This window comes from Leucoraja erinacea, chromosome 8 (genome assembly GCF_028641065.1).
Source record: "Leucoraja erinacea ecotype New England chromosome 8, Leri_hhj_1, whole genome shotgun sequence".
In the NCBI taxonomy this organism is placed as follows: domain Eukaryota; kingdom Metazoa; phylum Chordata; class Chondrichthyes; order Rajiformes; family Rajidae; genus Leucoraja; species Leucoraja erinaceus.
The window spans coordinates 11,734,020-11,748,072 of NC_073384.1; the positions used below are offsets into that span (position 1 = coordinate 11,734,020).

At 39.6% G+C, this 14,053-nt stretch overlaps 1 protein-coding gene across 3 annotated transcripts in view; it reads right to left on the reverse strand.

Moving 5' to 3' along the window:
- The window catches only part of xrn2 (5'-3' exoribonuclease 2), a 68,672-nt gene that overhangs the window by 45,198 nt on the left and 9,421 nt on the right, over positions 1–14,053 (reverse strand). For all 3 annotated transcript variants that reach the window (XM_055638980.1, XM_055638979.1, XM_055638978.1), the window contains exons 2-14: positions 13,864–13,991; positions 13,663–13,774; positions 10,771–10,882; positions 9,285–9,343; positions 9,111–9,200; positions 7,603–7,675; positions 7,419–7,469; positions 7,131–7,288; positions 4,628–4,699; positions 4,407–4,540; positions 3,439–3,496; positions 3,243–3,350; positions 2,748–2,792 (exon numbers count right to left, since the gene is read on the reverse strand). In XM_055638980.1, coding sequence (XP_055494955.1) covers positions 2,748–2,792; positions 3,243–3,350; positions 3,439–3,496; positions 4,407–4,540; positions 4,628–4,699; positions 7,131–7,288; positions 7,419–7,469; positions 7,603–7,675; positions 9,111–9,200; positions 9,285–9,343; positions 10,771–10,882; positions 13,663–13,774; positions 13,864–13,991 — 1,200 coding nt within the window. The remainder of the gene's footprint in view (positions 1–2,747; positions 2,793–3,242; positions 3,351–3,438; positions 3,497–4,406; positions 4,541–4,627; positions 4,700–7,130; positions 7,289–7,418; positions 7,470–7,602; positions 7,676–9,110; positions 9,201–9,284; positions 9,344–10,770; positions 10,883–13,662; positions 13,775–13,863; positions 13,992–14,053) is intronic.

A 14,053-nucleotide genomic window follows, 5' to 3' on the forward strand; every position in this document is an offset into this window, starting at 1 on the left:
TCATTTGGCAACCTAAAAAGCTGCCAAGGTTGCCCGGCTGGCAACAGGGAAAAAAAGTTAAGTGAGAGCCCTATAAATGCATGGCAGATGCAGTATAATGTGGATAAATGTGAGGTTATCCACTTCGTGGCAAGAACAGGACAGTAGACTATTATCTGAATGGTGGCCGATTAGGAAAAGGGGAGATCCAACAAGACCTGGGTGTCATGATACACCAGTCATTGAAAGTAGGCATGCAGGTGTAGCAGGCAGTGAAGAAAGCGATTGGTATGTTAACATTCATAGCAAAAGGATTGATAGGGGACGATCAGCCATGATCACAATGAATCGGTAGGCGGCGCGACCTCTGCAGCCCGTCCGCGTTTTTATTATTTTTGTCTATGTTTTTATGTAGTTTTTGTTATTTTTTGTTGGGGTGTGTGTGTGTGGGGGGGGTGGGAGGGAGGGGGTAACTTTTAAATCTCTCCCTGCACGGTTGGGGCTGCAATGTGGAGCGGCCTCCAACAGGAGAAGACCAGGGACTCTGGTGCCGACTCACCTCGTCGCGGAGCTGGCCGAGTCTGGAGCGGGTGGAGCGGTGGTGGAGCGCTGCTGCTGCTGCTGCTGCGGCCCGACCTCCGGAGATTCGGAGGCTGCAACTGCGGGTCTGGCGGACGGCGGCACCGGGAGCCCGCGGGTCCCTGGAGGGAGACCGCTTTTCAGGGCTCCTGCAACGGCGACTTCTCCCGCCCGAGTTGCGGGGTTGAAGAGCTCCTGGAGCGGGGCCTGACATCACTGCCCCGCGCGGCTTGGAATGGCCGCGGGACTCTGCGAGCGCACGCCGGGGGCTCTAACACCAAGACCCGGTGTGCGACCTTGCATCACCCGGCGTGGCTTTAATGGCCGCGGGACAATCGCCATCGCCATCGCCAGGGGGCTTTGACTTTGACTCTGACATGGGGGGGGGGGGGGGGGGGAGAGTGCAGTGGAGAGATACGTTTTTTTGGCCTTCCATCACAGCGATGTGATGGATGTTTATGTAAAATGTAAATTATGTTGTGTCTTGGGTCTATTTGTTTGTAATGTATGGCTGCAGAAACGGCATTTCGTTTGGACCTCAAGGGGTCCAAATGACAATTAAATTGAATTAAAGAATGGTGTTGCTGGCTCGAAGGGCCGAATGGCCTCCTCCTGCACCTATTTTCTATGTTTCTATGATTTGAGTATAGGAGCAAGGAGATTCTACTGCAGTTGTACAGGGCCTTGGTGAGACCACACCTGGAGTATTGTGTACAGTTTTGGTCTCCTAATCTGAGGAAAGACATTCTTGTCATAGAGGGAATACAGAGAAGGATCACCAGACTGATTCCTGGCATGGCAGGACTTTCATAAGAAGAAAGACTGGATAGACTCGGCTTGTACTCGCTAGAATTTAGAAGATTGAGGGGAGATATTATAGAAACGTACAAAATTCTTAATGGGTTGGACAGGCTAGATGCAGGAAGATTGTTCCCAATGTTGGGGAGGTCCAGAACAAGAGGTCACAGTTTAAGGATAAGGGGGAAGTCTTTTAGGACCGAGATGAGGAAAACATTTTTTCACACAGAGAGCGGTGAATCTGTGGAATTCTCTGCCACAGAAGGTAGTTGAGGCCAGTTCATTGGCTATATTTAAGAGGGAGTTAGATGTGGCCCTTGTGGCTAAAGGGATCAGGGGTACTGAATGGCGGTGCAGGCTCGAAGGGCCGAATGGCCTACTCCTGCACCTATTTTCTATGTTTCTATCAGCAAATTCATTGTCTATATTCAAGTAATTTATACAAAACGTGGAATTTGGATATATTTATGTGTTCTTTTCACAACAATCCCAAAATACTTTAGAATTAATAAAGAACATTTGAAACAAGAGCACAGTTGCATTTTTATAAATGTAGCAGCCAATAATGATGATATGCCATTTATTGTCACTATACATGTACAGTGAAACTGAAAGCTGCTCGTATAGAATCATATAGAAAGCTCACAAACTACTATTCAATAATAAAATAATCTGTTCTCAGGAACGTTGACTGAAATAAACAAAATATATTCTGCATCCAATAGACAATAGGTGCAGGAGTAGGCCATTCGACCCTTCAAGCCAGCATCGCCATTCAATGTGATCATGGCCGATCATCCACAATCAGCACCCCGTTCCTACCTTCTCCCCAAACCCCTGACTCCGCTATCTTCAAGTGCCCTATCTAGTTCTCTCTTGAAAGTATCCAGAGAACCGTCCTCCACCGCCCACTGAGTCAGAGAATTCCACAGATTCACAACTCTGTGTGAAAAAATCCACATGTGGACAAATAACCTGTCAATGTAACATTCCATCTTAAAATGGTATCTCTGATAGTTACACCTATTCAGTTTCATTGTAACATAGTGTAGAAATAGGGATTGAATCTACATTCTTTCAACACTATGCACTTGGACAGGCCTTAAAACTTTGACTTTGTTAACACGAATTATCTGGAATAGTTGAGTATTTTACTATGGGAAAGCAATATCTATTTCAAAGAGCACAGTAGAAATTCTTACAAGTTTTTCCAATACTGTTTCTAAAACTAAACAAGTGAGGGATATATTTAACCAACATTAAAATGCACCCATTATCTCAGCAGTTATAATGAGAACATTTCAGCCAATAGAATTATTTTGGATTAAACATTCTTAAAAATCCAACAAATGTTAATAGCACATCTGCGACACAATCAGGAAATTACTTACTTTCATCCTCTTGTTTTTTTCCTTCATCCTTCTTCGAAATGACACCTGTAAGTAGATTTCAAGTGTGATACTAGTTTAACAGTGGACTTAAAAAATATCTATTTACAGAAGCTTAATTCCTTTAAAGCACTTTTGTTCTACAATCGTGAGTATTTGCATTCAATATGTATGCTCACCAGCATTGAGAGCAAAGAGGACTTAGATCCAGAACACTATGGTTCAACTGTTCCGTCTGTTGAAGCCTCGATACCCATTTTACGCCCAAGTTTCATAACAGTGAAGCAGACATTACCTTTTTTTATGCCAACCCCATGAAAAGATTTTCGATAGACTTTTACACACTTCTAGTGTGCAGTGATTTTTGACTCATATATTTCATTCGTTATTCAATTAAATTCAAAAATATCTGAAGAAGTCCTCCATGATTAGATTAAATTGAACTATTGATTATCATATCTTTAACATAAAATAGACCTAAAACATGAATCAACCTACATCATCCTCTCTTCTCCTCTTAAAGATATTATCCTCAGCTTCTCCAACTGCAGTCATAATCATCTGAACGCGTTCCAAGTTGACAAAACCATTCTCTGTGAGATATCCCTGAAAAGAAGAAGAATGTTTTAATTTCATCTGAATTTGGCTTGGGAGTGAAATACAGCGAGCGACACCTTTTAAAAATTGTACTTACTCCAGTCTTGTGTACTACATTCTTGTAAATCCCCACTAGTCGATCAATTGCACCTTCCCTAAAAAATAAGCAGAAAGTACCCAGCTCAGTTTCAAGAAAGAGATCAAGATTTCAGCCACCACATCTGAACTCTCAGTAAAAACTGTCAATTTTACAGAACTGTTTGCATTTCAAAAAACACTCTCTCCAAATCTATTATCCATAGGGGGAAGAGTCTGAAGAAGGGTCTCGACCCAAAACATCACCCATTCTTTCTCTGCAGGGTTACTCCAGTATTTTGTGTCTACCTTCTATACGTCCATATGCATATCTATATCTATTTTGATACAGTTGGGGGCTAACTTAAGTTTTGCAGCTGCTTGATATATTCAAGGGTTCAGGAAATCTGAAAGTAAAATGGAGGGCAGAAGAATCACGGCTCTCGTGGGCAGTGCTCTTACTACCACCACTTTGAGATCCATATTTGATCTTAATGAGATTACATTTGAGAACATAGTGAAACCAATAATGAAATCTGGAGCTGTCTTGTGCTCCAATTATATACAATCAGGAGCACAAGACAGTAAGAGTGAACATGAACAGCAAAGCCACGTCCCCAAAATTGATCAGATGCCGACATAAAGCTTCTCCTCAAAAGGTTAGATAGAAAAAGCAGCAATTACAGTTGGAATTGGAAATAAGGATTTTTTTTTATTTATTAGATGTAAATTTAGCTCTACTGGCCTTCTTTGTTAATTGTCTAGGCCAACATACCAGATGTTAACAGAACATATTTAACGATAATATCTTAAAACTGGAGTAAAAAAAATCTTTTATTTTTTAAATGCTCGTTTGAGGTTCTCCAAATTGTTTGCATGGTGTCAAGTCCCTGGGGGAGAAAAAGCTAATTGTGAAATTACATATCCCCAGTAAATCAATATCAACACCAATAAAAGACAAGGGATATTCCCATTTTTAAATAAACATACCTAATTTCCAGCGAAGGCAGATGAGGCAGGAAATCATTTCCCACAAAGAAACACATGAAAACCCAGTCATCAATGCTCCTCTCAAAATCGAATGTGAAGGGCAGACTTGCCATCGTCAATTCTTTTTCCAGGTACTGGTAATTGAAAAAAAGTATTTAATCATAGTCCACGGCAAATATTCAATACTTTAATCAATTTAAATATTTCTTGAATTGACCTACCTCACGCAGAACAGGTAATCGGATAAATATGAACTCGGTATCTGAACCACTCGGAGCAGCAAACTGGTCAAACTAAAGAAAAAATAAACCAAAGCATGAATTTAAAACGGAAAATACATTGGGTCCAGTTCAAAATACATTTTCCAATGAAGACCACAATTAGTCTCGCAATTGTTACCCCAACCCGCTGGAACGCTGATCTTTCAACCTTGTCTTGTAACACATCTCCAATTTTCTTCACTCCATCACTGGCACCTCTGCTGCCAAGATGCCAAGCCCTAGGACTTAGCACACACGCTCTAAAATCATAAGGCCACTTCAACAATTTAGCCATCTATAACAGCATCTCAATGTGCATGGTAGCATTTGATACTGTGTAAATTCCAGTTACAGTTTCATATTTCAACATGATCTTAATGGCCCATCCAGTCTTTCCTATCGGGAAACAATTTTATTTGTATAATTTGCTAAAGACCATGAAGTGCCAGCTAAATGTGTAAGAAGGAACCACAGATGCTGGTTTACACCAAAGATTGACACAAAATGCTAGAGTAACTCAGCCGGGACAGACAGTATCTCTGGATAGAAGTAATGGGTGATGTTTCGAGTTGAGACCCTGCTTGAGACCGAGTCTAGGAGGACGGAGGCATGGAGATGACGAAGGGTAAGGTGCGAAAATGAGTCATCAAAAGAGATGCGGTTCAAAGAAAATGTAGAATAGATCATTGCTAGCTAGGGGAAGATGACAAAGCAAACAGAGATAAAATGTAATTGGGGACAGTCAGGCTGGTCAGAGAACTGGGAAGGGGAAGGGATGGAGAGCGGGAAAGCAAGGGTTACTTCTAGTGCCAACTAAATGCTCCTTTTAAAATACCAGAGAAAATGCAATAATATGCTCCTCAAAAAGAGTAACTATAGCAAAATTAATCTAGTGATCAAACAACATGTTACAAAAGGCACCAAAAGCAAGCAAAAAATTGGAAAACATAGGAAAAGAGAGTGAGAAATCAGTTCACATCACTACAGTAAAACAAACATTAATGGGACTAAATATCCTGCATCCTTATGTTTTAAAGGGTCTGATTAGTCAGATTATGCAGTGGTGCAGCTGGTCAAGCTGTTGCCTCATTGCACCAGAGACCCAGATTCCATCCCAATCGCAGGTGCTGTCTGTATGGAGTTTGCACGTTCTCCCTCTGATTATGTGGGTGCTCTGGTTTCCTCCCACACCCCAAAGTAGTGCAGGTTTGAAGATTAATTGGCCCCTCAATTGCACCTTGCGTGTAGGGAATGGATGCAAAAATGGTATAATGAAGAACTTGTGTCAACTGTGTAGGAAGGAACTTCAGATGTTGGTTGAAACTGAAGATAGTCACAAAAAGCTGGAGTAACTCAGCGGGACAGGCAGCATCTCCGGAGAGAATGAATGGGTGATGTTCCGGGTCGAGACCCTTCTTCAGAGCCGAAATGTCACCGATTCCTTCTCTCCAGAGATGCTGCCAGTTCTGCTGAGTTACGCCAGCTTTTTGTGTCTGACTTGTGTGAACTGATGATCAATGATCAGCGTGGACTCGGTGGGCCAAGGGGCCCATTTCCATACTATATCTTTCAATTTCAGTTCAATGTGTTATTACAAAAGGGAAATCAGATTCACCTAATTTATTAAGTTCTTTGCTTTTGCATAACGCACAGGGTATATAACAGGGGAGCTAATATGCAAGGGGTGTAATGCATTTGAATTTCCAAAAGGCAAATCATACAATGCCACAGGAAAGGGTTTGTGAAGATGATCATGGTATACAAATACAAAAAGGAAAACTGGTTAACAAACAAAAAGGATCATTTTCAGATGGGCAAGCCATAACAAGTAAATTTTATAAAGTTCTTACAACTGATATTAGTAACTTGGATAAAAGGTCCGAATGAAATGTATCCATGTTTCCTAACGCAAAGATAGATAGGGGATCTGTGAGAAGAGCAAGAGAATAAAAAGTTCTGATTTTAAGCAGCAGCTGCAGGTCACTCGATCCAGAGTCGTGGAGAGCGACAACAAGCCTTTCGGCCCTACTCATTCATGTCAACCAAGATGCCCCATCTAAGCTAGCCGTATTTACCCATATTTGGCCCAGACCCCTCAATTTTTCCTATCCATATCATTTCTTCACTTGCAAGAAATTAAGTTTTCCATACCTCACAACAAAGAGGATAAGTAGAATGTTATTTAAATAGCGAGAGATTTTCTGAAATGCAATAGCCTGGGAGCAAGAACAAGCATCTTGGCATTCTAATACCAGAGCTGAGATTTGTTAATGTTAATGTTTGCCAGTGTTGTTACCCAATTTACAGCATCATACATAACCTCTTATTTCAATCCAAATTTCAATCCAAATCATGCCTCATTTCAGAAATGCAGTGAATATCAGCTCCCAGCTATATTGAAAATTGATTTTTATGAAGCATAAATGGTAACAATTTATCATGAAAGGAATTTGACTGAATTTACCTCTCCTTGCTTCTCTTTTGGCAAACCTTGGCACTCGCTGAGTTCATGACCGACCTGGGCACAAAGAGGACATGGTCTTGGCTGGTTTGGCTTGAACTCTTCTCTGATTATGGTGAAGCTCACTTCATGAGTTGCCAATCCCAACATGATAAGATCAGCTATGCAAAAAACAACAGGATTAGCATTATTTTATTGGCCATTTGCATCAAGTAATACTGAAAGATGAACTTGACCTTTTAACAGGATTAAATCTACATTGTTCACACGAGGGGAATAAGAACCACTGACCATCAGCTCCACACAAGCAATGCCGAGTGTTTGGATCGTGGTTTGGCTGAGCTGCAAGACAAAAATTAATAGTTGTAACAAAATACAATCAATGCTTCTCATGCCGCTGCCCCTCCTCCCAACTGCGCTCCCCCCACTCCACCCCATTAAAACACCACACCCAATAATAAAGCAGCACATGTACCTCGTTGTCTTCTTATGTAATCCATGATCTTGTGTTCACCCTCACCAGGAACACTTGCATCTGACAAAAGCACCTAAAAGCAATCCAAATATTAAAACAGACTAGATTTCTGTATTGATGGCATTAAGATCATTAGCCCACAGAAGGTTCCTCACGTTATAGATGCAAAGATGTTTTTTTAAATAGAGATATGCATCCATTGGAATCATGTGTTCACTCTAAAATAGTGCACATTTCGAGACAATGGCAGCATCATACAGTATTTTGAAAAGTAAGCCAAGATGGGCATTAATCAAAATTTGGCATCACATTTTGAAAACTGGTCACAATTTAGTACCTGCTGTTTAAATTGGTCAAATCAAAATACCGGGCAAATGTCTAAACAGTTTTGATTAATTATAATGCATTTAGGTGCTCTATGGCAGTGGCAGTACATGCAGTCCAGTTAGCCCAATTGCACTGGAAATTATACCACAAGTAGTGAAACTGGCATTTAAATATCTATCTGTGGGATCTGCTTGGAAACTCAATGCTGCACTTAAAATTCATTGTTGCACTAATAGATTTTTATTATTTGGCTTGTGCCGAGTTGGGACCATTGTCTGGGCAGTTCACAGACTGTCAGTATAAACCTGCGCTTCACTTTCTGGTGTGTAATGTGAACTCAACCATTTGGCTCAGAAGCAAGCGCGATACCAGTAATGTTCAATAACCAAAGCATCAGGTCAACATGGATTGTATCTGGAGGTTGTAGCATAATAGCTTATCAGTGCAGTGCAAGACAAAATAAGACGGAATGATGAATGGTTACAACAATGTAGATCTCATGTTGCACTTGGCCAATGGCTTTTTCTGCAGTGGCCATGGGGTAATAAATGCCACCTTATTATCAGTTTGCAAATAAAGATGTTCTTTGGACAACCGAAAAAGATTTCATGTGTATATGACTGGCATACTGGTGGATGATGTCAGTGAATCTCATAACATAAATTGGATATCATAACACAGGGGAAATGGTTATGATATCCAATTTTAAAAAAAAGTGTGGGATGTTGTAAAGATTAGCAGCAGTATACTGAAACAGCATCATCAAATCAGCAAAAAATACAACCGATAGATTGAGGAATAATGTAGAAACTTAATGTCGAAACTTAATAATGTAGAAATTGCTGGAGCAACCAAGCGGGTCAGACAGCATATCTGGAGAAAATGGATACGTGACGTTTTGGGTCGGAACCCTTCATCAGACTAGTTTTGGAGAAAGGCAAATAAAAGGATTCAAGCATGGTTGGATCATCCATTACTACTGAATAGTAGAGCAGACGAGGTCTGAATGGTCCATTCTTGTTCCTACTTATTATCATATTTTTTTTATTCCCAATTTAAAGAGCATTATAAATACAAGATGGAAGATTTCCATACGATAAATTTGACCGGTTTAACAATCATTCACATTGACCCGCTTGTAATCATTCACATTATTAAAATTAAAATGAGCCAACACTCACTGTTAAGTCTTTCCATCCAGGATCGCTATTTAGGCGATCGGCCACATAGTATCGTAGGCATTGTGCCAAGTTATCCATGAATTCTGTTCCCTAGAATAAAGATTTCAACGATAAAACCTTAATACCATATCTACACTGAAAATTCACGTCCATTCTCTGATGAATAATACTTACAGGAGTAATGCAGTTGCTGTCAAACCGTTCTTTAGCTTCATCTGAAGGAAGATGTCCACCTGCAAATACACAACAAATATCACAAATTGTATTTGAAAAACATCTGCAGGATTACTCCCCAAAATGCTGTGAAATTCATGTCTAATTTCATTCTGTTGATAGCAAAAAGGAGAAATGCCATAGTCACAAGCAAATTACGTTTCAATAAGACCTTTGCAAGGAGAATAGTAAAAGTATGCTAACAAATCCTTTGCTGCATTTCATTCAATCTCAAGGACCATTGTAATCTCCCAGTCTTCTCCCTCCTGCATCCATTAAAGCATTCCGCACAATGGCAAGGGATCAGGAGTTGGAATGTGGGATTAATCCAATTCATCTTTGACCACCATGGACATGATAAACTAAATGGCTTTCATCTGTAACCATAGCTTTTCATGATTCTATGACAATTAGAATGTTATTTACATACCTTCCTTTCTTGAGTAAAACACAAAGTGTTAGTGTAACTTAGCAGGTCAGGCTGCATATGTGAAAAAGATGGATTTAGATCAAGACCTTTTTTTAGACTGATTATAGTCGGGAGGAGAAAGCTGGAAGAGAGGGTGGGGTGATACAGCCTAACAAGTGATAGGCGGACACAGGTGAAGGGGTACGATAGTCAGGTGGACAGAGTAAGTGGCAAAGGCTGGAGATGAAAAGGCGACAAACGTGTGAAAGCGTATTAGTATAAAGGGTTAAAAAAAAAAATAGGAACACAGATTACTTCCAGTTTGGCTGACTGCAGCTGGTGAAATGCAAAGATTAACTTTCGAGGTTTATCATTTCAAATTAAGGTTTTTTGTTTAACTAGCACCTGCAGCTCCTTGTATCTTCAAGAATAAAGAGGTATGAAAGATTTGGAAAATGGCGATGAGGCAAAGATTGGATCAACTGGGAGTTTTCCAAAAGGAACAGCAGGCTCAAGGGATCAACAGGTATACTCCTTGCATTCTTATGTATTCCGGGAATTTTTGTTCTCTGTAATAAGGGAACATATACCAAGCTTCAGAGGAGCAACAAATGTTTTGTTCAATTATTCTTGGATATGAGAGTTGTCTAATGGGAAGAGATTGTGAGATATTCACTGGAGTTTGGAAGGAAAGGTAAACTCGTTGAAAGGTGTAAGATTCTGAGAGCACTTATCCGATTGCTGAGGAGCTCCATGTACTAGATAGAAAGCATGCAACTCAGTTGCAAGATCATGGTACAAAATACTACATTTCCAGATGCAATCAAGAGAAATTCAATCAACTGGGAGCTTGCAAATCAGCAAAATTCTCTATCCCATTGAAGCTTGGATGCTCAAAACCAAGGTTGGATATTTGAATTTGAGGAAAATCATACCCTTTGACATTGACAAGCTACCTGGACTTGCAAAATGGCCAAACAGGTGCCGGGGACAGATCGTACTACCGATTCTATTTCTCACAACAGAATTATGGCATACCTTTAGAAAGCACTTCTTCTCTCACTTTTTTCTTCTCCTCCACAAGCTCCATTCCTTCTTTCGATGCTCGGAAACGTCTAGATCGCTGCTGGTTCATTTTGGCGCGTGGAGCCTAAAACAGTCAGTCTGCTCGTTACAAGTATTCTTACGACTTAAGCTATATTCAATTCTACCATGTTCTAACTAGTGGGGGTGGGTGGTTAAGGGAGAAAGTAGGATATTTTGTAATATTTATGCAACTCCACAACATTTATGCAGTTACCTGCTGATTATGCCGTAATTATTAATGATCGCTAAATTCAACTTTATAATCTGTTAACCCTTGGTTACAGCTGTACCTTTGTAGGGGCGCTGCACTGGCAGCAGCCTCTGCCTACGGCATCGTGGAGTCCTGGGGCGCCTTGCAGAGGGCCGCCAGCAGCAGTCTCCACCCGGCGCGGCCTGCGGACTTTGGAAGCCGCAGACTCCGGTAGGAGGGGGCCGACTCTGTGTCCACGCCACTGAGGACGTCCCGCAGCCCCGACGTTGGACTTTTAACACCCCGGCATGCGGTCCTGAACATCGGGCCGCCCGTAGCGGCAACTGCGGAGGGCTTGGGGAGGCCCTGACCACGGGGAATAGTGGAGGAAGAAGACTGACTTTGGTGCCTTCCCACACAGTGGGGAACTTTGATTCCGTTGTGTGGGGATGTTTTATGTCAAACTCTATAGTGTGTTGTGTCCTGTTGATTTTTATTGTATGGCTGTATGGAAATTAATTTCACTGTGCCATCAGGCACACGTGACAATTAAATCTATCTTGAATCTTGAATCTACCTGTGTGCATTGCTATTCATTGTCTGCATTACTAGTTATATACTATTACTGTAAAGGATAAGAAAGTCCATAATTTCAGTGCATTATTTATATACACAAGATAAGAATATTACAAATATAGAAAATGAATCAAAATAAAAGATAATCTGGTGATATTTTTTCTCTGGAAACAATTAACCCCAACCTATGCAGAGGTAATTGATGACAGAAATAATAAAAGATATACACTCGAGGACTATCAATTACCTAATTGCAAACGGTGTTCAGCAATTGTTAACATGAATATCTCTTGTGCTTGTGTCCACTTAAAAACAGACAACTAAACACTCTGTGCGTCTACTTTATCACAAAAAGATCAAATTAATTAACTTCAATCACTGTAATCTCAGAATTAAATAATTGTTTCACATAAGAATAAGGTTTAGTGCAACCTTAATTTAATTAACCTCAATTTATTTATAATTAACTACAAAACAAGTGATGGGTGCTCGAAACCAAAGAAATCTAGGCCAAAGAAATCTAAACTGAAGTAAATTGCTGAAAATTTTGTAGACCACCAAGTTCACCAACATTGATTGAGGTCAAATATGAAGACAATTTTCCTTTGCTAATTTAAAATTCAGATTTAACAGCAGTTTGAAAGATAAAAGTTGCTCAAAAAAGAATTAAAAATCTTTGTGATTTGACTTTTCAATTTTGCGCCAAATTATATAACAGGACAGAATATCATCTTGTTTCACAGATACACAGTGGTATTGCAAATAAAATTACCACCCTTATTATACGTAACTGCCTGTGTAAAGGCCCATGTAATTAGCAAATAAAAATGTGATTACAACTATAAAATAATTCAGTATAAATATACAGTATTTAGTGGTTAATTTTCCTGAATGTTCACCGCCTCTGTGCCAGAGCATTGTTATTTAGAAGCACTTGAATTGGGCACGTGAAACATTCCTTTTAAAATCTCATTAATTGATCAGTACAATCACATTCGATAAACCTACAATACAGCTTATTAGCCTAGAATAATAGCTAAGAATCAGTATAATGCAAAAAACATTCCCATGGAAATTTGACTCACTAAACATTCTCTTAGTTTATAGGCTCTTCATTTGTACGATAATTCTGAAATTTTCAAATAATAGAACTACTACAAAAATAAGCCAACTTACAAATAATAGACTGCTACATTTATTAATTGATACCACTATGCTATTGAATGCATAAAATATTTTTGACCGGAACAAAAAAATGCCAGTTCAAAGTTTGGTTTAGTTTAGTATAGAGACAGTGTGGAAACAGGCCCTTTGGCCCATTGAGTCCCCGCCGACCAACAATCACCCGTACACTAGTTCTATCCTACACACGAGGGACAATTTTAGAGAAGGCAATTAAACTAAAAAATTGTATGTTTTTGTGGTGTGGGAGGAAACCAGAGCACCCGGAGAAAACCCAGTCATAGGGAGAACTTACAAACTCAAACTCAGACAGCACCCGTAGTCATGATCAAACCTGGGTCTCAGGCCCTCTGAGGAGGCAAATTTACCACTGCGCTACTGAGCCGCCAACATTTAAATGTTGATAGGATCTCCAATTGTTAAAATAATTTAATGCCAATTTCACTGTTGTGTATCACTTCCACAGAAAATTTTCCAACAGTAAATCATTTGTACAGTATATGCCAACATTTTCTACATGAATAAATCATTTTGGTACCATAAATGAAAAGATACAATAAATGAAAGCAATATGCAATAGATGTTTTCTATGCTGATACTCCAAATTTATTTTTTTAATTTTTACAGCTTGAGACAGAGTATATATATGTAAAATAACTGTTTCAACAGACATCCTCGTAAATGAAATTTAACATGATTAAAAATCTATCATTTTATTTCTGATGTTACCAGTAGCACATGGCAGAGGTCATAGATTGATCATAACATGGAACCATTCGTGTCAAGATTTAATCTTAATATACGGACTATCAAACGAGTTAGATCTAGATCAATGGAAATAGATTATAAACCAAGTGCATGCAACCAGGCTGTAGAATGTAGAAAAAGATACTTACAACTCCATCTATTGCCATGTAAAGTAGGCGCCTTGGTCTAATAATGTTGAACAATCGATCAATATATTCAAATATGGCCACCATCATTTCATCTTCGTTCTTGGGAGCTGGCCTGTAAGACGCATTTAAAAATAAAGGTTAGACTCAGTACAAGAGAAAAACAGAACGATAAGAGAAATGAAAATTAAAAATAAATATTACTTGTTTTCAGGATGGGTGCAAGGGTGAATAATGCCATTCATGTCCAAGTACAGATTATCAAACTCCACGTCATTTGGATTAGGTTTACTGCAGTCCACTGGAACTTTGACTCCATTGACTTCCTTAGCCTGCACAAGATTGAATATAGAAAAGTCATAAATACACAAATGCAAAGTTATGGAAATTATTT